The sequence below is a fragment of the Cyprinodon tularosa genome, unplaced genomic scaffold (genome assembly GCF_016077235.1).
Source record: "Cyprinodon tularosa strain WSP-4 unplaced genomic scaffold, ASM1607723v1 ctg912, whole genome shotgun sequence".
Lineage (NCBI taxonomy): Eukaryota > Metazoa > Chordata > Actinopteri > Cyprinodontiformes > Cyprinodontidae > Cyprinodon > Cyprinodon tularosa.
The window spans coordinates 35680-59242 of NW_024039688.1; the positions used below are offsets into that span (position 1 = coordinate 35680).

Below are 23563 nucleotides of genomic sequence, written 5' to 3' on the forward strand. Positions count from 1 at the left end.
TAGAAGCCAAAAGTAATGAACTGGAAAACACTGTAAAGTTCCTAGCTGCAAATTCTGCCATGCTGTGTAATGTTTTAATTTTGACCCCTTTTGTAAGATTAATACAGGTAGTCATCATAATCACTTTGGATAAAAAAAATTAATTACATTAGAATAAAATACAAAGAGCAGAGACAGGTATTGCTACAATTCTTTTGCAATATGTCTGTTAATTTCTTTCTTTTTTTGTATACTTTGCATGAAACAATAGCATCAACTTTTTGGTTAAATCCAACTTTTCAAACCCTTTTAGAGACATCAGAATTACAAACTTTTTATGATTTAAATGTATCGATGGTTGAGCTGCAGTCATGTGGAATTCCTCCCTTTTTATAACATCCAAACAAAACTGAAAAAAGCTAGTTTTTCTTCACAGTCTTAGTAACATTTGACCTCAGTAACTTTGGGTGTTTATGTGTTTGCATTTCTCTCTCTTTGTGAGAGAAAAAGTGAGGGAAAAAGATAGCGAGACTGAAGTGGGATGCCATTTTTTTCTGCCTTTTTTGCTGATACTGTACCAGATGGTAGGCTGACAAGCAAGAAATTAGACAGATGTATATCTTACCCTTGGCATCAGGCTATCAGTGGGAGGGACTGATGGGGTGGGGGATGCAGATGACAGACAGGGCCCAACTCTTCCAGAGAAATATATAATTATAGCTTTCATTTTATTTGCTCTTGAATAAATCCTTTAGCATTAATTCTTTCCCCATCCTTTGGTACATAAATATCAAACAGTTAAACTTGATCCCTTCTGTTTGATAAAGAACATCTAGGTGAAGGTATATAATAAACTAATGTGCTTGGATTGATGAGCCAACTGCATTAATGCATTACAGTATTTACTTTCATATTGAAGTAAGTGTTAAAAGCTGAATCCTTAATTAATTAAAACCAAACTGTTACTACAAATTTGCTTACTTAAAATTGTGATGTCTTACATGAAGACTTATATCAGTTTGACTGTTTTATAACTGTGTATAACGTCTGTTTTTGTTATTTACAAGGTATTTTATTGTGCCTCTAGGTCTACCAAAAAAGAATATAGCTTTGCTGCAGCTTCACCAACATTATCTTTCATGAATGCTGAGAAAGACAAGACAACACTGCAATTGAAAAGTGTTTACATTTGTGCTTTGTTTGTTTTTTTTTAACTAATTTTAAGATTCTCTCAAAATATTTATAAAAAAGTAATATGTTTGTATGATGATTTGATCTACAAGACATCTAGATCCTCTGATTACATTCAAAGCAAAAGTACAAACTAAACCCGAAACATCATTGTATTTCAAAAGGACTTGCTTGGAGGTAGTGCAACTAAAAGATGATGGTACCTTCCATTTTGCCACATAAAATGTGGCTACAAAGAGAAAGAAAAATCTGTATCTATAAAGGACCTTTTTTTGTTTTTATTTTGCCAATATTATCTCAGAACATGGTAGAGGTTGATCCGAGTTTTAAAGCAAATCCAAATTTTAACATAATTTGCATTTGCTGGGGTTAATTGATTTTAAAACTTCACTGTTATGAAGGTTGACCTTTTTTATTTTTATTTTAGGAGAGTAAGTTAAGTTTCTGAAATTTAACCCAAGCTTATTACTTAGGAATGACTATTAATGTTCTTTTAGGAATTCTTGAATTTTGACTTTAGCTTGTTTTTGCTCTATTGTCTTGTTTTATTGGGCTTTACCTTTAGTACCTTAAGTGTTTCCCCATCATCACTTACACATACATTTATTTTGTTGTTTCATACTGTATCAACGTTATTCTCATTTACAATACATTTTATACATTTTCCTTTAAATTAAACCAGCTAAATCGTTTTGCTTATTTTTTTTTTCCTCTTTTACTCTTATCTGTAAAGGATTTGGTTGATGAAGGGTATTTAAAGCACTAAATTAATTTATCTACTTACATTAATTATTTAAAAGGACTAAATAATTGACCAACATCTACAAAAGATTATATTTTTACAAAAACACAAATTTACTTAATCTCTACGAAAAAATAGAATAATATAATGCCAGTTTGCTTTACCTATGATATTCAAACAGCATCTCACAGTCATCAACACAATCATAAGGTCTGAAATGGTACTTATTACTTAGCAACACTTCAGTCCTATTTGCTATGCTGTATTATTCAACTAATAACTTTTGGTATCTAGCATGAACTACATTGGCTGAACACCCTTTCTATATTTAGTAGATTTATATTTTTAGGAGGAAAGGGAATAAAATGTGAAGGAACACCTCAGACAGGATTAAATAAATAGAGAAATTGTCATGTTTCTGCCCTGTTTGTCTACACCAGTCATGTTCATCCCTGCTTCTCTTTTCTATGCAGTTAATTGAATTATTGTTTCCACCTGCGTCTCCCCTGTTTGCATCCAGCAGCCTCACCTCAGCTGTTATCCTGGCTTTATATTCTGTGCTCTGGCTCCATGCTTTGCCAGATTATTGACATATCTAGCACCATTTCCCTGCCTGCCTGATTAACAACACTTTTTTGCCTCCTGGATTTTTCTGTTTCGCACTGCCCTGTTCAGTCATTCTCCTGGACTTTGACCTTTCTACATCTTACTACCTACTCCTGCCTTCCTCCTGGATTTAGAAGACTGTCCTGTTTTTGACTTTGTTTCTAAGCTTGACCCTTGGATCCTCTTTTCTGTTTCTGCTTCCATGGCTATGACCAGGTTTTGGTTTGATATTTACTGAGTCTTGCCTTCTCCCCGGGTTAGTTCAGCCTAAGATTTACACCTGAGGATGCCAATTCTGCTGATCATGGTTTCCTGCTCAAATCTGAATACTACTTTTCATAATTTTTAAGTTTTTCATCCAATCAATAAGTGAGTTTCAAACTGAGAGAACTAAATTTTCAGATTTGTGTATAACTATTTTTTTTTTTAAAGAATTGCCATTCCAAAACAATCAGAGAAATCCAGCTTTATGGATTAAAGATTGGTGGTTGTAGTTTGAATCACCATAGGAGAACAGTATGTGGCACTTGCCTTTTCTTTCCCTAGCACCCGCCGCGCAGTGCATCAGATTATGAAAATGGAGTTAAATGGAATAAAAATAAAAGGAGCAATCAAAGGACTGAAGTGGGCCGAGTGGGACTTAAAGGATTTGGATTATTGAGCAGAACACAACAGTGGAATCCCACCAGGCTGGGAATGTATCACAGCACACAGCCAAAAATCACAGTTCCGGAACATTCTCCTTAATTGTCATCTGCCATCAGAAGTCTCTTCTAAATGGATATATAAGAGATAATGCACATGAGATTTAAGTTTTTCTCATTTTTTTGTGTTTTTGTTTACAGCTATGTTTAAATGTTCTATTCCCAAAAGCCCATAATGTAAGGAAACTTTCTTTGCTTATGCTAACCTTTTAGTCTTCTTTTTTTTATCGGAAAAGGAACTAAATTATATAACCTTCTTCTATGAATATTTCCCCCGAATGGGATTTTGTTTCTGCCACCCAATGGAAAAGCCTTACCTGTCTGCTGAATACAAGGAAAGCAATAGAACTTCTAGCTCACTTAGCAGTATACCCACATTTCAACAAATACACATATGTTTAATATAAGGATGTTATTTTTATTTATATTTTTACATTTGGAGAAATTGGCCTTGCTGACCAAGTCTGTTCATTAGTGTAGCCAATGCTTATAACACTCTTTTCTTTTACTACTTTACATAGAACAAAAATTTATTAATTGACATACCCTCAATAAACAGCTAATTGAAACTCTCTGCAGGATCTTTAGAATCTTTGATTTCCGAAGCACAGAGATGCAAACCCAGCACTTAAAATGGGAATATAATTGCCAGCAAATGAAGCATGAACACAGAACAGAATAAGTAATTTGATAGAGAGCAGCATAAATATGAAATCATATTTTTGATGCACTGTGTAAAACACTGATCTAGGGTTCTGAATAGAGAGAATACTTCACATATCGGACACCACGTTTATCCCTGTTGGAATGTACACAGAATGCTTAAGAGTTGAAAATCTAACAAACCAAAAGTAATTACTGAAGTATGTAAAAAAATTATATTAAAATAAAAAAGCAAACATTTCTGTATGTTTCTTTGCACTTGTTAGGCAATTAGTTGCTTGTTCGATGGGGTTTTCAAAATATCTTTCAAAGGATTTGGTCTCTGAAACCAAGCCTTCTATGATCCTTTGTGTCTGAGTTTTAATTATGCTTGAAACATAAATGGGATTAAAAAAAAAACATTTGAAGATAACAAAGACAGGTGATGAAGGCAATAAGATAGATGAGTAGGCCCAGACTGAACACCATAAGGTTCAACTGTCTTCATTACATATCTCCTGTGATGTGCCTCTCCCAATCTGCCTGTCACCTGCCATTTTCTTAATGACTTGCTATTTATGGCCACAGAGAAAAATGAAGAGGCTTATTCTCCAGTAGTTTTCCAATCCTGGACGAGGGAAATCTCTTGAGGACATTTTTTTTCCCCAGCACTAATTCATTGCAAGTGCAGAGTGCAGCGGCCTTCCTCAAAGCATGTGATGCTGTAGAGATGCAAAGAAAATGAGCAAAAATTTTAGGCGAAGCATATGTTCTTTTTATAACATTAACTGAAAAAAAACAACTTTTTTTCTAATTATAACTTTGACACTTTCAAGTGATAAATCACACTGCTTATGAATCTGTTGAGCTTTTCGTGGTAAATGCAAATTAGAGGTACAGTAAAATGCTGCAAACTTTGTAAGTATACAAGTATAAAAATGATATAAGAAATCTGGGTCATACTGTATGCATGTTATATTTTTCACCTTGCATTTGATTCACTACACTCAAGTATGAAATAAAATAAGAGATAAGATCATTGACCTACCACACATCCAGAGCACTGCAGCATAATCAGGAAGTATGCATATTGATTGCTGGTGTAAATCAGTCCAGTGTAACTGTAAGAATAGGTGACCTTGTGGTGGATGCAGCAAGCGCACCCTCCACCCATATGGGAAAATGTCATGCATCAATAAAAACAGCCCTACACTATCAGCTTCACACTCACATGCATGACAGCATGCAGGCCTGCATGCACAAACAGCCCAGTTAATTCCTCATCATACTTTTTTTCCGGCCTCATCACACATTGCAGCAGGAAAACACTCAGTCGTAAAATTGACATTTTCTTTCCATTACAACACTCCATTGAGTATCTTATTTCATTCCTAAATGACCTGACCGGCTGGAGTCCTAGGCTTGAAGCATTCAAGTTGAGCCTCACAGAGACAACAACCGTATGTCATTTATTTCTATCAGCAAGGGATAATATTGTTCACAGCAGGAGAAGCTGCATCTTACTTCATCTACAACCACCTCAGACACGTGCCAAAATAATGAGCACCGTGTGTTCAGACTTTTATTTAATAACACTTAAAATAAATATTTACAGCAGTAGACTTATTAATATTGCCTTTCTGTTGAATGATTGCTGTTGTTTCCTTTTTTCAGTTGGATAAAACAAGCTTTACATATCTAAAGAGATCCTTCTCCCCCCCTCCACCTTTTCTGTACTGTCTCATTACACAGTAACCTCAGGGAACTTTAAAAACCTACTTGTTTGTCTGAGTGCATACAAGCTTGTTACAATAAAAAAGTACAGAGCAGTCAAGGGTAAAATCAAAGTGAAAACATTACTTGTTTCGTAGCCGTATAGTATGTTATAGATCTGATAGCATACTATACCGTAACATGATTTTAACACTATTTGTGTGAAACATTTTATTGATATATTTATTTCAGAAAGCCTTATGTCCACACATGTCGTTACCAAGGGAGTCCATCTAAAGGAGGGCACCTAGATTATTTACTGAAGTTTTTTTATATCAGCCTACTTCAGCACAAATCACACCTCAGGTTTAACACCCTGGATATAACTTTATGTTCTATAATTTTATTAAATAATAAGACTAATACTCTTAACCCATTAATTTTCATTTCACAACTGATAATGTTATGTTTTTTTTAAATCATTCTAGATTTTGCAGTTTGTTGTATGTTAAAACTGTTGGATACTAATAACAATCAAACAGTTGTTTGTATATCACTTTGACAAAAAAAAATTGTGTTTATAATGAGGAAGATTAATATGAGAGTCTGCACAGATGTCTCATGCTATCATCACTGATAATTACATATCCTGCTGTCCTGCCTGATGTTCACGTACTCTTCTGCTGCCTCATTATTAGCTGAATTCACAAATTAGTCAAGTAAATCTAAAGAAATCATTTTATTTTAGTATACATCATTTGGATTTTATTTGGAAAAACGAAATATACGGTATGTAAATTCTTATCTATAAACCTTTTTGTATCGATTTTTGATCCACATTTTTAATGTTTTTTTTTTTTTTTTTTTTTTTTGTGTTTGTTTTTACCTGTGTCCTAGAAAAATAGGTTGTCTACTTGTGCCAGAGAAGACTTCCTCTCAAGACCGAATAAGATATGCATGATTTACTTTGGTTGTATTCAGACATGCCATGCTTAGTTTGCATTCAACAGAACAGAGTTTGCTTCCTGCCTTGGCCTAGACTACTGCAGGTTTGAGTGCACACAAACAAACCCTGGTCTGGACTTAACTTTTTCATTTGAAATCACCAATGTAGTGCAATTGAATATAATAATCATGCAAAGTTACAGGACAGTATTTATTTTGCAATATTTATGCATAATAATAGATTAAATTCTTCCCAGCCATATTTTTTTCTCACACCCTTCAAAGGCATAGAGGTTTTCATCCTAAGACTATTTCAAATAACCCCAGCATTTCCCTCTTGTTCATTCAGTTTTATTCAGTGTTTAACATATTTATTCACACACTTTACAGTAGTAGATGGCAATGCTTTGTTTAACATAGAGATGACAAGATTTACGAGAGATAGTAACTAAGGTAAAACAAAAATTTAATCTGGAAAACTCATATCAGCTTCACCTTGAAGTCCCTCACTCAACCTTCAGCCAATCATTGTCGGGACCAAACCTTCTCCAAAGCTGTTTCATTTTCAAGATCCCCTTCATCTAACCCCTGGACTAGCCTCCCTCTAGCACATTAGTAAACTTTCTCCCACCTCTGGCACATCTCCTCCTTCGCTCTGAATATTCTTAGTCCCACTCACCTTCTGGCTTATTACACCACCAGTGACCTTACCCTGGAGGGGAGTGACTACTCTAATCATTTTCCTAAGTTATTCATTCAAGCGAATGTCAGTTCAAAGCATCATTGTCTTCTGCCGGGGCCGAAGCACCAAATAACTTATTTCATGCACGTCAATAATACTTTTTTGATTGCAGATTTTCTCTGCGTGAGTCTCTACAGGTTGAGATCTTTTTAGCTAAACTGTAGCTCCTAATGTTGCAACACCTACAGAATTCTTCATTTCTTAAAATAAATAAATGCAAATAATCAGCACTTATTATAAATTCATACTTTTTTATTTTAGTTTTGCTTTTGTGAACCACCCTAAAATGTTGAATCACCTCATATGGATTGAAAATATAAATTGCAGCCAGTCTTAAAGAATATCCACTAGTGATTCAATACTTAAAAATATATATCACAAAATAAACTAAAATGTAAATATATTAAAGGAAAAAGAAAACAGTGAGAACAATTTGAAGGTCAATGTCATTTTAGATCGGTGTTTGTATCTAAGACTACAGTAAGATAAAAAGATTTTTTCGGAAGGGGGGGTATGCTGTATCATAGGCATTACTTTGAAAGAAATCAAAATAGGGTTTGCATTAGGCTACCCCTTAGATGCTGAAAGAAAACGCTCTGATAATTAGACAACAGCCTATTTCACCTCTGGAGTACAGCATGCAGTTTATCACGTCACACATGCAATGACAGCTGAGGTCAAAGCAGATGTTTATGGGCATTTTAAACAGGACCCAACACTCACAACATTGTGTTTTAAAAGCTGTCGTTTTTACAAATGTATTTTAGCATGTGCGAGACATGTTTCAAATGACTATGTAATAGACTGATTGCACACCTGTTTCACTACAAACCTACACTGGCAACTGTGCAGTTAAGTTGGTGGTACTCTCTAGTTACACTTACTTCAACATCCACACCAGTGCAAGCATTTGAATCACTGATTTGTAACTATTGTCTGTATGCGGATCAGCTAACAACTCCTGCTCTAATCAGCACAATCCAGTCAGGTAGTAGTGTCTTGTTAACATTTGATTGCTGTAGGTCTAAGTACGGAAATTTTGTACTGAAATCAATGCTCTTTTCAGGTGCATGCACATGTTTACAGCTCACTATCAGAGCCAGACTTTGCATGTTCCCAAAATCATAATAGAAACATTTCTTGGATAACTTCAATCTCACCTCTCCACCCCAACTCCCCCACACACATTTTGTTTCCCTGGATCTACAAGATGACCAATTTACTATTCAAATAGGCGAATTTAGCCAAAGGGTGAGGGAAGTAAACTCTTTTAGCCATATTTTCAAAATCATGTTCCAGTAGGCTTAAGATTAGGTCCTCTCTCAAGACTAGTTTAACTAAAGAACTCCAACAACTTTCTCAGCCCTAAAAGAACTAGTATGGATAATAAAATCTGCTCATACACTATAGTGAACAAATAGCCAACTACACAGGCTGCCTTTTGAACTGTATATACATAACAAGCCAGATCACCCCCCTTCAATATTGATTTAACATAGGTAAAAAAAAAAAAAAGATTTTTATTTTATTTTATACAAATTACAGAGAAGAAAAGTTAGATATACAAGTAGGAGTAGTCAGTATGAGCAATAATGAAACTTGAAATGTAATGCACCAGAGCTACTTCTTGGTCTAACTTAAAACTTGCTTAGTTACAGCAGACAGGAAATGTCTGCAACATTTCTGCAATATTGACCAGTGTTTTTTTTTTTTTTCCTTCTTTATTTTTCCTTTATACTGATTGGATGCTTGGACTCCAAAGTGGATTTCACCGACATACCAAATCAATATTGAAGGAGAATAGCCCTTGTTCTCTGTGTTTATAGATCCATGGTTTCTGGTGAACTCTGTCTCCTCTGCACATTCTGGCTATAGTCTGTCTTCAGTGTGACTGGAATGAGATTTTTGTTGCCTTTTGTACATAGAGTAGTTATATAAAAATAAACAATTTTTTAACATTGTTATATGATTATTTTTATTTATTTATTTATTTTTTTGTAGATCATAAATATGTTCAAGGAAATGCCATAATTTCTATAATACACAGTGTATACTTATAGGCTGCATGGGGGTGACGTTTGTAGCACTGTTGTCTTGCAGCAAACAGGTCCTGGTTACTACATCTAGTTTTCATGACTACCCCTGTGCATGAATGGGTTTCCTCTGTATACTACATCTTTCTTGCACAATCCAAAAAACATGACTGTTTGGTTCATTTGTCTCTCTAAATTCCTTTAGTAGTTTTTGTGTCTGCATGGCTGTTTCTAGGTGCTTCTCTCTAACACTGCAATGGATTGGTTACAAACCCCTGGCACAAGCTTTTCTGTGATCCTCTACATAAGAGTATGACATATTTATACATAAACCATCCATCCATCCATCCATCCATCCATCCATCCATCCATCCATCCATCCATCCATCCATCCATCCATCGCTCCCAATCTGGGGGACAGGTGTGAAAGATGAAAACAAAACTGAACATAATGATTATTTAATTAGATGTTTCTATAATTTATTGCAAAAATAACTGAAAAAAAAAATGAAATACTGTTTGACAGATAATACAATTAAACTGTCTTCCAGTACAGTATTAACAATGCCTCGAGGGTATGAAATTGCTGCATCTGTAGCATGTCTAAAATAAATCAGAAATGCAGTGGAATCTATATGATGTGGAGCCATGTCTGCACAAAATCTTGGAATTTTTGTAGTTGCTGTTGTTTGCCAGCTATCACTTTTTTTTCTCCTGACATTCAGCCTTGTCTTGTAGCTGAGCTTTGCATTTTACAAACTGAAAGCTAAATATTTTGAAAACTGTCTATTCAACTATTAAAGAGAAATGTATCCACTGTATTCAGCTTGAGCAGTTTATCATAGGTTTTTCAGCACTTTGCACCAAAACTAATTTATGTTGTTTACGACATGATAAGAACACTATGGAGTTCCATGTGAGGCGCTGACTCACATGGAGTTTCTTCCTCAATTGCAATTTTTAATCTTATAAATATGAAAACACTTCTAAACAGATTTGGTGCATGTAAAATTGGGAAAATGGCAATATCCAGATTCTTTTCACTGTCTACTTTTTTAATATTTCATGTCCTAAGCATATTGTATTAGTCAGTACGATCCTGGTCTGGTCTTAATCATTTTGAATGGAACTATCTTGAAAGAGGAAAAACAAATCTGCAACTTTTTTATTTAAATCTTCATCCACTTACCTTACTGTCTTTGACGGGCAAAAAGCTTCTTTGTTCAAAAAATATGCACAATGTTTGCAGAGGAATAATAAATATGTGGCAGGCAAGAAAAAAGTTATTTCATATGCCATTAACTAAATTGCCACCTTGCATATCTCTGATGTAGTTCAAGCTCTATTTGGAGATCTTAATAGTTCAGACTTCTTCACATATGCTATAACACCATCAGTTTTGATGAGCAGGCATTCAGTCCACTCTGCTTTGCAGTGACATGTGCGCCAGTGCATGTGCCGCATCAAGGTTCTGTCCTTTCAACCCACTCGCCTTGCTTTCCCTATAAACTGAGTCAGCAGCAGTCACTGTCAGGTCTGCTTAATTTCGTCATGCTTGACTTCCTGCAACCTGAAGTCTCATCTGCCAAAGCCCCTTAATCCACTTGTCAGTCAAAACAACAAAAAGCTGGAAAGGTGCTCCCTAATTGAAGACAGGATTGTTAAGCTTTGGTGAGGTGAGCATTGCTTGTACTTGCAATTGTTGTGCAGGTGTGCAAGCACAGATATGTGGCAACAGATTTGTTCTTAATCATTCCCAGGGAATTATTGCTCCAAGTTTCCATTTGTCTTGTCTGCATTTTTAGCTGTATCGACTGTCATTTTAGTTTTGAATTTTTTTCCATATACTGATAATGAATGATGCTTGATAATTAAACACAGATATACTGACAGAGTTGTTTATCTGAGGTTGAGATGTCAAAAATATGTATTGAATGTGAAAGCCTTGTGTTAAGGGGAAAAATATTTTCCTTTGTTTCCAACATGTTTCCTTACAGCCTATTTTCTAAAAGAGATACCCCCCCCCGCTCCCCCCCATATTTTGAACAAAAATGTGGCCTGTTTTAAGTTTTGTGTTTTTTAAAATGCATCCAAACCAGAAGAGTCTAAACAATTATGATCAGCAAAGCCTGAAATTAAGAGCAGCCAACTTTTTCAGAGGAGGTGTCATTTCTCTGTGGGCAGATGACACGATTTTACCTGCAGCTGTGTTGGCTGAGGCTTTCTTACTCTCCATACACACGTTTAATAGAATCGCCTCTGTGCTCTTATAAAAAATAAATAAATAAATAACATTTAACTTCACTGTTATTGACATGGTTGATGTATTTTCTAAATGTTTCATTTTTATACACAATTTATATCTAAAATACTCTTTTTTTCTTTACTTAAAACATTTTTTTAAAGAGCACATTACTGCTACCGTAGTAACTGTTAAAAAGAGGAATCTTTGTTTCATGCGACTGGTACAATCAAAACAGTGATTTTCTCTTTGGCAAAAGTTGGTAGGTAAAATATGTATTAGGCTGTAAGTGGACATATTCAAAGTTGATGTGTTAAATTAAAAATTAGTTAACGGTAATGTTTTGAGCAAGTTTGATAAGTAACTGTATCATGACTAAAAGACTTGGTCAAGCAAACTAATTAACTTTAACCCTTGTATAATTCTGAAGCCAAGTCTGCAGTGATGTTTCTCTAGAAAGTGTTCTAAAAAAGGTAAAATAAGATTTACAAAAGGAAATAAAGGTGCAGGCAGCATATTTTAGCACCATTTCACCACTGAATAATGCAGTATAGTGACCGTGAAGGATCCTCACGCCTAAATGGTGTGAATGCTGTTATGCACACTTGCTTATCAAGTTAAAATCCTAATCTAAGTAGTAGCCATGCACTCATGATCACTTTAATGTTAATTTATTACAAAATCTGTTCAAATATGTGTGTGTTTGTTTTTAATTCTGTAGATGCATTGCAAGGTAAACATGGTGCATATGAAAAAGATCATAACATATAAGGGATGCTGTTCTACAGTAGGTGCTTGCATCAAAATATATCACTATTATAAAAGCATAGAAAAATAATTAAAGGAAATGATGCAGCCATCATTAATCCTAATGCAGTCTTCTCACTTTATGTCAATTGTCTATCAAGCTAAAAATAAACACACAGAGACTTAAATATATAATCATTTAGCTTTGACTTTGTTCGTAACACTCCTTTCTGTGTGGATCAAGAATGACCACTTGGCTTAATTACTGAACATAGTCAGAAGGGAAAAATCTCTCTTAACTAATGCCATTTAGTTTTGCTTGATGATATTGCTAGACAGTATTAATATTTTATTGCTCTGGTTTCTAGCTCTCTCTAGATCTCCTCTGTGTTTGCAGACAAATTATTCTTTAAATAATTTTACCCTTCAGGCTGTTTCAGGCTGAAGACACCATATGAATATTAAAACAATAATACTGATTGTTCACGGTAGTGGATATAAATATTAGGTTTACCATGAGTAAATTATATAAAATCAAATTCTGAATTACAATGGCATATTTTTTTTCCTGACAAAAACCTGACAATATGACCTAATATTTAATCATCTTTTTTATGACTGATCAGTTGGTGTAATAACTGCTTATCATGACAGCTGCTTATTAACAATAAAACAAGCTCACAAGTCTGGTGAGCCAATAGATGGCAGTTTGACAATAATTACAGCAGAGACCACATTATACAAAAAGGAATATGTCATGTCTGTAAAACTTGGGTTTTCTATAACAAAAAATTCCTTAATTCTGTATGTAAAATGTTTGTATTTTAAAGATTAGCATTATTATCCTCATGAAAAGAGAAACTAAAATAAGGGCTAGTAAATAAGATTAAGGTAACCTAAAATCAAAATGAAGTCTATTTTAATGTTAGATATTAATTTGAATACAAAGAAATTATGTTAACTTTGTGTGTCCTCTGTGTTTTAGGAAATTATTCATAGTTTCAAGATTTACATACCTTGATGGCATTTGTGGAGATCTGGATCTCATGCAGCTTCCTCATTGTGCCATCGCGGTCAATGAAGTAGGATGATGCCAGCTGGTGGAGGGCTTCAACATTCTGGGTAGCATTGACCAGCTTCCTATCCAGCTTGTTCTTGGCCAGATACATGGTCAGAGCCTCCTCTCCTACAGGTAAAACAAATGTATTAATATGACAAGGAATAACTGTACATTTGTTATTTTTGTGATAGCTTATGAAGCAAATATTGCAGGAATTTAAATATTTTCATTTGCAGTCATTTATATTTGTTTCCAATACAACCCGCAAACATTATTTTAAACATATTAAGTAAGTAAGAGGTTACTGTACCAAGGCAAGCAACTTCACCTTGAGAAACTGGGTGCCCCGATTTTACAGAAACAGTCTCCATATATCTTGCTTATTCCTCCTTTAAGCATTCCCAGATATGGACCTAGATTTACGCTATTGACATGGATTTATTGTCAAGACAGGTCTAGTGATGGAGAATATTTCACCTTAACAACACAGGACTTCTCTAAGGTGGTAAACCAATGTTTTGACTTTTTTTTTTTTGTGTTTGCTTATTTTTTTCCAAATACTAACTATGGTCATTGACAGGGAGTGTAATGCTAAAACACAGCAGAAAATAGAGTCAAAAAGGTTCTGCTGCGTTTTTTTTGGTTTAAAGTTTATTTGAAGTTTGGTGATTTGTTGAAGAGTTGGAATTTGAGACGGTGCACTGTGTCCTGTGCTGATCAGCTATGGGTGTGTTTGCCTCAGAGTAACAAGTATCACTCATTTGCATGCTAAATTGAATTAATGAGTTCAAGTGCAATAATAATAATACTGCTGAGAGAAGTGCAAGATAATTGATCTCTTATGTTCTTTTGCTTCTCTCATCCCTCAGGTTTAGGCATCGATACAGAAGGAATACTTGTAGCATTGTGACTGCCTATTCCCTCTGGAGTTACAGAAACATACAGTTTTTGTTAATGCTTTTGACTTTGCTCATTGGGTGTGATTTGGTTTTTTCCTATTGAGAGTACCTGAGTCCATTATTTCCAGTTTAAAAGATCATTAGAATTAGACTGCATTAATCATATCACAGAATTTAAGATTCAACTTTTACTTTTGCACATGGAACACATTTTTCCAACATAATTTGACTCAAGTGCTACTTTTTAAGTTAGTGAGAGCTTGGCGGTATTATTTGTTTTTATTTAGGGCAAAACTGTTATGAATAAATGTAATTTTATTTGATTGTATTTTGAGTTAGCTATAACAAAGAGGGCAAGTAATATTGGGACTCATCCATTACATCCTAGACAACCTATTCTCATTATGAGTGCGTATGAAATCGTACGAAAAGTTATGCACCATAATTTCGTACGTTTTGGACGTTTTTTTTCATCGTATGCGCATGCGCATTTGACGCACCATTCACGAATATAGAATATAAATTACAATTAGCCCTAACCCTGACCCTACACCTAACCCTAAGATACAAAACAGCAAGCAACGTAGTTAGAGACATGAATAAGTGCTGATTGCACTTTTTTTCCTAATTTTACGTCCGTCCGGGATCTGCTTATTTTTCTGTCTGCCCGCGCATGCGCACTGATGTGGTTTTTTGAGGAAAAACGTCCAAAACGTACGAAATAGTGTGCATAACTTTTTGTACGATTTCATACGCACTGATAATGAGAATATGTTGTCCTAGAATATATAACTGTCACGCTGTCTCAAATCAGCCAAACACACTAATCTATTTAATTTTCTGATTTTGTCTTTGATTTGGAGAAATCATATAGCATTCAGCAGTCTCTGTAAATACAATAAATATGCTCACACAGAAACAATCCATGCTTTTGATTTTTTCTTCACACTGACACAGCTAAACACCTCTTTAAATTACTCAAATATCTCTTTTACTTCAACAATAGCATGTTTTAAAAAAGAACAAGGGAAGTATTTTGCTTGGAACTTATTCAATATTATTCTATGTATGTTTCCTGAGTAATTATTCTGCCCTAAGGACTATATTGGAATTGGTCACTTAACTGTCTGTGACCGTGACTAAAGGCAAGTAACAGTCGGGGCAAATGTCTTACGCCTGGTTACAACTACTGAGAATATGAAGGCCAATTCTGATGATGCCATGCTCTCTCTCTCTCCCCTCAGGGGTTAGCAAAGTTACTTACACACACTTGACTAACACTACAGCACAGGAATAATGTTCTAACATTAAGCCCTTGATCTGCCATTTTGTATCTCGATTGCAACTTAGTATGACACTTATCACTTACAATAAAGATTTTGTGGGTCGTACTGGTGGAAGGGCCAGCTTGTTACAAGAGTGATTTAAAAAAAATCATGTGAATGCATCTTTATGTGAGAATTATCTTGTTACATTATTACTTACTGTAATGTCTTAGAGGCATTGTGCCAGAAACAAGTAGCACATGACGAGTTTATGTGTATAAAGCTGATAGGTATTTAAAAGAAATGGTCTGAAATAGCTTTTTTCACCTCAAATGAACAAGAGGCTCTGATTTGTGCGCTGCAGCATGGGCAAAATACCTTTCTTCTTTAGTTTGCACGTTAAGGTCAGTAACTGCCAGCGGAGGAAAGGTGGGATTGTATTTTCTATAATTGGTACAATTCCTGCAGGTCATGTTAATGGGGAACATTGAACTATATTGCTTTATAATGTCACATGGAGGAAACAGAGTAATCAAATTAGATCTTTATAAACAACAAAAACACATAAATATATACACAGTGAGCCCCAAATTGCCCACAAACTCTATCATATCATAGAAGAAACCAAGACTATTGTGTTTTTATCAGGTAGAAAAAGAAAAAAACAAACTATTCAAAGAAATATACAAAAGTTAGGTAAAAACCTCAACAACAGTAGTTCAGAACTGTTTAGCAATGGTAAGATATGAGTAAATTCATTAGGTGTATATACCTTACTTAAACTTTTCATAAAAAAATGTGAAAATACAGCCCAGTCACAAAATGCAAAATCGTAAAATAATACTCAACTTTGATAAAAGTATGTTTCAGAAATTATTTGATAAATGAGAAATCAATAAAGTCCTAAACAATCTATTGTTATCGTTGTTTTAACAACAACCACATGCTGTAATCGGGGTGGGATGCTTGCAGATACTCCACAGAAAGCTCCTTTGAGGTGGAGGATTGGTTTCTGCATCGTCACCAGAGGTAGAGGAAGTCTTTGTGGAGCCCAGTGGACTGGAACCTTATCAGTTCCAGCCTCAAGGCGCTGACTCAGCAATGCACAATGCTGGTGCTGCCGAAGAAGCGGAAGAGAGGATGACTCTGTATGGGGGTGTACAGTAGGTCTAAGTCAACTGCTTTTAAACCCAGAATGGGGGAGCTATGATGACAAATGCATGAGCCTGTAATGTATAGGCATGTATCAGGATGGTAACGGCCGATTGAACTAATAGGAAAATTCAACTGCAATAGCCAGATTTAACTCACTTATTTAGTAGCTCTGGTGCAGTTACAGCCAAATACTGCAGAGCAAAAATATCTCACATGAACATATATTAGACATTTTTGTTTGATACTAGAGCAAATAACTTTCGGAAAAAAAAAAAAAAAGAATCACTGGTGCAGTAAATATCGTCTAGAAGAAAAAAGTTGCCAGTGGTAAACAACCTGAGGCTGCAATCACATGTATGGAATAACATCTTTTCAAACAATTAACCTCGTTATATGATAAGGTTTTCATTCTTGTTTTTTTATTTTCCCATCTCACTCTCAATACATCAACATAAGGTTTTAGTGTCATCTATGATAAGTTATGACCCCCTGGACATACAGCATATGTGCATGAGAACTAATTATCTCTATAAATTCTATACCAATAACAAACATACTGCTGTGTTGCTAAGTCATGACCTATTCTATGCTGCTTCTGATGGTGGTGAATTTAGGGGTGATCAGCTGTTTCTGCAAATGCTGGCGTCCTGAATGCAGTATTAGAATTACATCTTTCTCAATGTCTCCTGATGGCATGAACCATCAGGAGACTAGTTACTAGTTGTCACGATAAAGTAAGTACAACTTGCCTGCAACCATTTGTTAAAACTTCTGACCATCACGGATCAGTGATCCACGGTAACTTGAACTACAGTCAGGCATAACGTCATCATCTCACAATTCTCTTTGTATGACCTCATTAATTACTTCTCATTCAACTGAAATACCGTAATTGTGAAATTTAGCATTTTTGAAATTAGCAGAATATCAATATAGTTTTTGTGCATATTTGTAATGGAAAGAGGAATACTATCTTAAAGAGTGATACTGGGATCTTGATGTTACGGTTTAAATGTAATCTTTATCACTAAGTTCAATTTTTACTCTTACCATTTCAGATGGTTAGTTTTTGTTTTGATGATGTTGAAATAATAAAAAGAAAGAATTGAGCAACCTACTGTTTTTATTTCATTTTTGCTATAGTTAAACCTGTTGTGCAGATCTGTATTACGGATTTGGATGGAATTGCACTGCATTTTCTGATTGTATGTCTCCTACATTCGTTCCCTAGACAACACAGTTACAGTAGTTTTGTAACTTAACTTTTTCAGTTACCCTTCATGGAGTGGATGGATGAGGGTGTTAAGAAGTACTTCCAAAATGCACAATCCTAAGTGTGGCAACAGAAAAACCAACAGGAGCAGCAGAGATGCTTTAACCAGTTAAACTTGAACAGATGAAGGCATTCAGGAAATGTCTCCAGTACTGGAATGACAACAAACACTGAACTTCTGTATCAGATGGTACAATACAGTCTAAGAAAACCAGTTTTTATGTGGTGTGCAATGTACTACAATACTACAAATAAATCAGATGTTATTTGGAACAAGGAAACATCAGCTGTATTTTTCCAGTGCTTCAAAAACAACTGAAGACTTCCCTATTGAGATTGCTATATTCAAATTCTAGATAATGGAACAACAAGTACAAGCAAGAACAACACACCAGAAGAAGTCATCAATATTGAAGACTCCTTCAGCTACAACCCATTCACTTCTCATGAAAAGTCACAATCAAATTTCATTATTAATAGTCCTACAGTTTAATAGAGAGTTACTGATTTGGTGGCACGACGAGGAGTCTACCTCAAAGGCTTCCTGTTAGGCAGTGTTATTCAAATTGCTGTGCCAAGTTTCTTTCTTTTTCTTTTTTCTAACTGATATACCCACCTCAGCTAGTGAAAATTGGTGGTGAAAACCAAATAATCTTCCCTTTTTGCTTGGCTTACACTAAATGCTAATTTAAATAATTTGCTATAAAAACAGCTACATGTTTAACTGTTGGATTAACTTGTCATTTCTTCACAACATTATATGTCATTCAGAGATTACAGCAAATGGCAAGGTACGCCACAAAAATGTGTCTTTTAGAAACCTTTGACATCAGAATTTATTCCAAAAAGAAGCTTTTAAGTGAAAAGTTAGAATTTTTTTAAAGTAGGTCACTGGGGGGTTGTCAAGTTATTACCTGTATAAGGCTAGATCAGAAAAGAGCAAAGAAACCTCAATAGCTGTTGATTTGAAAATAAAATGTTATAGTAAAATCTAACAGCAGGGAAAACATATAAACCAGAAGTAACAAAGATCTAAACCACAGTTAAATGCAATGAGGTTTTTCATACTAGAAGTATAACATTTCATATTGAGTATATATATCTCAATTTTAACAAAAAGAGAAGAAAGGCATGCAGCGTACCCAGCTTTAGTATAATTTATGAGTATAAGTATTTTCCACAATTGTGTCTCTTATTTGTTTCCTGTTTCTCTTTACATTTAACCTCTGGCTCATCTTCTCTGTTTCTGGATTGTTGCCATGTCTCCTTCAACCTTGGAGCCTTTTGTTTCAAGGTATGTGTCAGCACACTTTTATCTCAGTCTTTACAGATGCTCAATAAAGGACACAGCTATACAAAACAAAATGCACATGCAGGGCTAGTGATAAAGTAAGAGGAAGGTATTCTCTCTTTAACAACCTGCACTTTGTGGTCTCACGAGTCACATAATTGAAGGGGTTGAAATGAATTGTCCCTCTCCAGGGTAACCTAAAAGTGTATTGGTCAGTTATCAAGAACCCCATTAGAAGTCTTGTCTTTTGATTTGAATAAAAAGCCTTCCTTTGTTTCTTTATAATCTATCTTGCTTTCTTTTTTACAGAGAAAAACATATAGCAAATTAGGGAGCAAAGAGCAGTAAAACATTAATTGGACAATACAAAAAAACATATTTATATTATATTTATATATCATAGTTATAACTATCTTTTCCAAATTCTTAAACATAACAGATAACCTCAAAATTAATACGACTTAATAAACTGTATGTATCAACAAATGTGAATAAATATTACTAATTATGTTTGTAATATTTATAAATGAGTATCATGGAATTATTACTAACATTCCTAAAGCTGAAACAGACCTAAATAAAGTTACTTTAACCAAAAGTCCTTTCTTACCTTAACTACATTACACTATGTCACTAGTACTACATTAAAACATGTTTCCTAGTAATTCAAATACTACCTGATCTTACGTACCTCCCACTTCTTCTTTTGGTTCCACCACATTTAAAATTGGACTGTGCAACTTGACATATATAGGCCCCAATTAAAAATTGAGCCTATATGTAATATTTTATTTACATATGCATTTCAATTCCACATTCTCTTTTGTCCATTTATCTACAAAGTCTTAGCTGCGGTTTGTTCTTTAAGATATATTTCATGACTCCGACTTCAAGATTTCCTTTTTATTGGTCTGAACACTCAAATGGTTGAAAAAAAATCTAACGACTTCTTTTTACCGAACAAAGATAGCAAGTAATTTCAAAACAGATATTTTAATTGAGGTTTTCTTTTATGGAAATAAATATTTAAAACAAACTGCACTATGTGAAAAAGTATTCCCACTAGTTAAATAATAAAATATGATTATCCACAATTTCTTAGAAGACAAAAAGGCCTGCAATGAGTTCAAGCACACTAGCTTGATAATGCTAAGATAGAGGTTCAAGAAACAGCAAAAGGATTGAAGTTGGACAGTTGCACTTTTCAATTGTTGGGCCATAAACCATGATAATTTTGGACATTGAGGAACAATGTCCATGTTTCATCTAAAAGTGTTCAATGGAGAAGAGGATCCTGTTTTGCTAATGAAAAAGCTGTGAGGCCTCTCTTCTCTGCTCCGCAACCCCCTCTCAGCCCAACTTACTCCATCGCTCACCTCCCACAGAGGGGTGCGTTGGCCCACTATGGAGTTTGAGAACAGTAAAACGCCAGAGCACACAGATTCTTTCTATTTCCGTGAAACTGCACGGAGATTCACATTGGAAGAAGACAACATCAAGGCACCAGGCCTAAGGCCAAGCTCTGCAGAATGACCAAGGCTAAAGTCATGATGGTTGAAATTTCAGAACCAACTTGCTGCAAAATAGACTGTTTGCAATATTTTATCTGAGTTTCAGAAGCTACAGAGCCAGACTGGAGGAGAAAGTCTACTAAGGAAGAATTTCCCTTGGTGTGAACCCCCCCACCAAACTACCCCCTTCAGTTAATGCATTTCGATGAACAAATCATGACCAAAATCATTTAAATATGAATCCTCGTGTCTAGTAGCTATTTCAAAGATGGTAAAGCATAATTTTATCTAAAAGTTATTGGATTCTGATTAAGCAAATCATTTAATAAAATAAAAATAAAATGTTTTATTCACCTAATGGAATTGCATTGTGAATTGGTATGAAAACAATCCAATTGCTCTAAATGAGCCCATTTTAAAACATTCCAAATTCTTCAAGATAAACTTTGGTTCTAATACACAAAATCCAATCTGAATGATTTTTGTTAATACAATCTTATATTTTGAACTGAAGTTGTGGGGAATTTGTTCCGTGTGTGCAGAGTTTTCTGTTTTACCAAGATTTGAGCTTGATTCACTCTTTCATTTGTTATTCTAACATGCAGCCAGTAGGACATGTGTTCATAAACAGTAAATGACCATTGGAAAAATATCTAATCAAATAAGATATTTATCACCTCTACCGGGATGGGCAATAAATATATTGAAGTTGCACAACACTAGTCAACCACACAAGTTGCTTTACACTACACATTCAAACACGGTTGGTAGGGATATGTTAATTTGTTGCAGGAGGTAACTCAACTTGATACCATAACTTTTGTTTTGTAAGATCACTCCTTTTACCACTGAGCCATAGCCAATCTGAAAATGCTAATTAGAAATCACCTAAACATGTCTGAAAATGAGGGTAGACAATAACATATCCAAAGGAAACTTATCCCTCTACAAGGTTCAAAAAGAAAGAATAAATGTAATACAAATGCACAGACATCTATCAGACAGAAAATGGTTAAAAAGTAATTTCTAAAATTTAGGGACTCCAGTGAACCAGAGGAAGAGATACTGTAGTCATTGTCTAGAATGGGGAAAAAGAGGTGCTTCACCTCATATGGATTAGCCACCCAAAACAATTCAACAAAGCATGAGCAACAAATTTGTCAGATAACAAAAGAACCCAAAACAACATCTAAAGCACTGCAGGCCATACTGGCCAAAGTTAGGTTTCAGGATATAACACAAACAAAGAGGCAGGAAGAAAATGGCATCCATTTGAAAGTTCCGAGGTTACAAAAAAAAAAAACACTGGTGAACTATACCAGTGCTACTCCATATATTTGAGTTCGAGGAAGAGAATAATTTGAAGCACACAAACAAGTCTGGCTCCTATTGGTTAAAAAAACAGAACAAAAACAAATGTAAGCATTTTCCCTGACCTGACCTTATCAAATGTTGTAGTTGAAACAGATTCAGATGCTGTGGTGTGAACTGGAATGGCCACCCATGCTTAGAAACCATTTAGGTTGTTTGATTTGAAACAATTCTGCATAAAAGAGTGGGTCAGGATGACTTCATAGCAGAAGAAAAAAGACTGTAAAGTTTACAAATGATTAATTACATTTTTGACCAATTACATTTTCACCTTGGATGGTTTTCATTTAAGGGGTCCTGCCACATAGTTAAAAAAAAAAAGCAAAAGACTCTTTTTAAATGTTAAAATACTGCATTATACTGTACGCCATCCGTTCATCCTGAAAGTGTTTATGTCATGAAACAGTGTTTGTTTGGAGGACCCAAATGCAGAGATCAGTAGGCAGAGGTGAATTAAAGTGGGTTTATTTAAGTTCACAGATCCAAGGGCAGGAATCAGAGTCCAACAGAAAACTACTAACACACCTGAACCAAGGAGACATCAGGGGTAAACCCAAACTAGAAGCCAGGGAGAGACGAGGAACACAGACAGAAGTTAGACGGAAGTTAGACGAGGATCCAGCAAACAGGAACTGAAGAGGGAGGGCTTTTAAAGGGGACAGAGACAAAGAGAGAGCTAACGAGGGGATTGAAAACAGGTGAAGGCAGAACAGAAAACAGAGCAAGGGAGGACACGAGGGCAGCAGAGGACAACAAATGGAAAACCAAGAAAAACAGGAACAAACAGACCAAGACTCTGACAGTTTACCTAGTTCTTCCTGAAAATATTTTTTGCACCAGGTGGCGACATAAAAATTGTTATATGTGGTCACCATCTGTTTGCTGTGCTTACTCATACATCCATCCATGTGCCAGCTTCAGCCGTCTTAGGTCCCACTTCAGTGAACAACAACAATTATATTGTATATCATCTGCTACTGCTGTCTAATTGCCAACAGGGCAATTTAATTGGAAAGCCTTTTTGTACAACCACAGCAAGCAACCGGCATACAAACATCCGCCACAGTACAGGAACAGGCCGTTTAAATAAAAAAAGACCACATTTAGAAAACTACATTATATGTTAAGGTTAGCTTATTTTTAGTCTCTAAAAGTTGTATGATGATAAAAAACATTGAAATGTTCTAAACCATTTGTGTTTTGTTGCTGTGCCTTGTTGTCATCATAACTTCTTGAGTCCATTTTGAATTTTAAAATGTATGTGAGTTGTGCTTAAATCAGCCATCAAGGTGTCATGATTTAGCAGGATTTCTAGCCCCAGATGCAGACTCACAGGAAACTCAGGCAGGATTAAAGTCCAATATTTATTTGAGACACACAGGGTTCTGCCCTGGAAGGCAGAGAGGACAAACAGGTTAAGTTCAGGTTACAGGTTAACAGGCTCAAATTCAC

At 35.1% G+C, this 23563-nt stretch overlaps 1 protein-coding gene across 3 annotated transcripts in view; it reads right to left on the reverse strand.

The window, feature by feature from the left end:
* The window catches only part of LOC119776139 (BMP/retinoic acid-inducible neural-specific protein 1-like), a 137097-nt gene that overhangs the window by 31928 nt on the left and 81606 nt on the right, over nt 1–23563 (reverse strand). For all 3 annotated transcript variants that reach the window (XM_038274410.1, XM_038274411.1, XM_038274412.1), the window contains exon 4: nt 13303–13472. In XM_038274410.1, coding sequence (XP_038130338.1) covers nt 13303–13472 — 170 coding nt within the window. The remainder of the gene's footprint in view (nt 1–13302; nt 13473–23563) is intronic.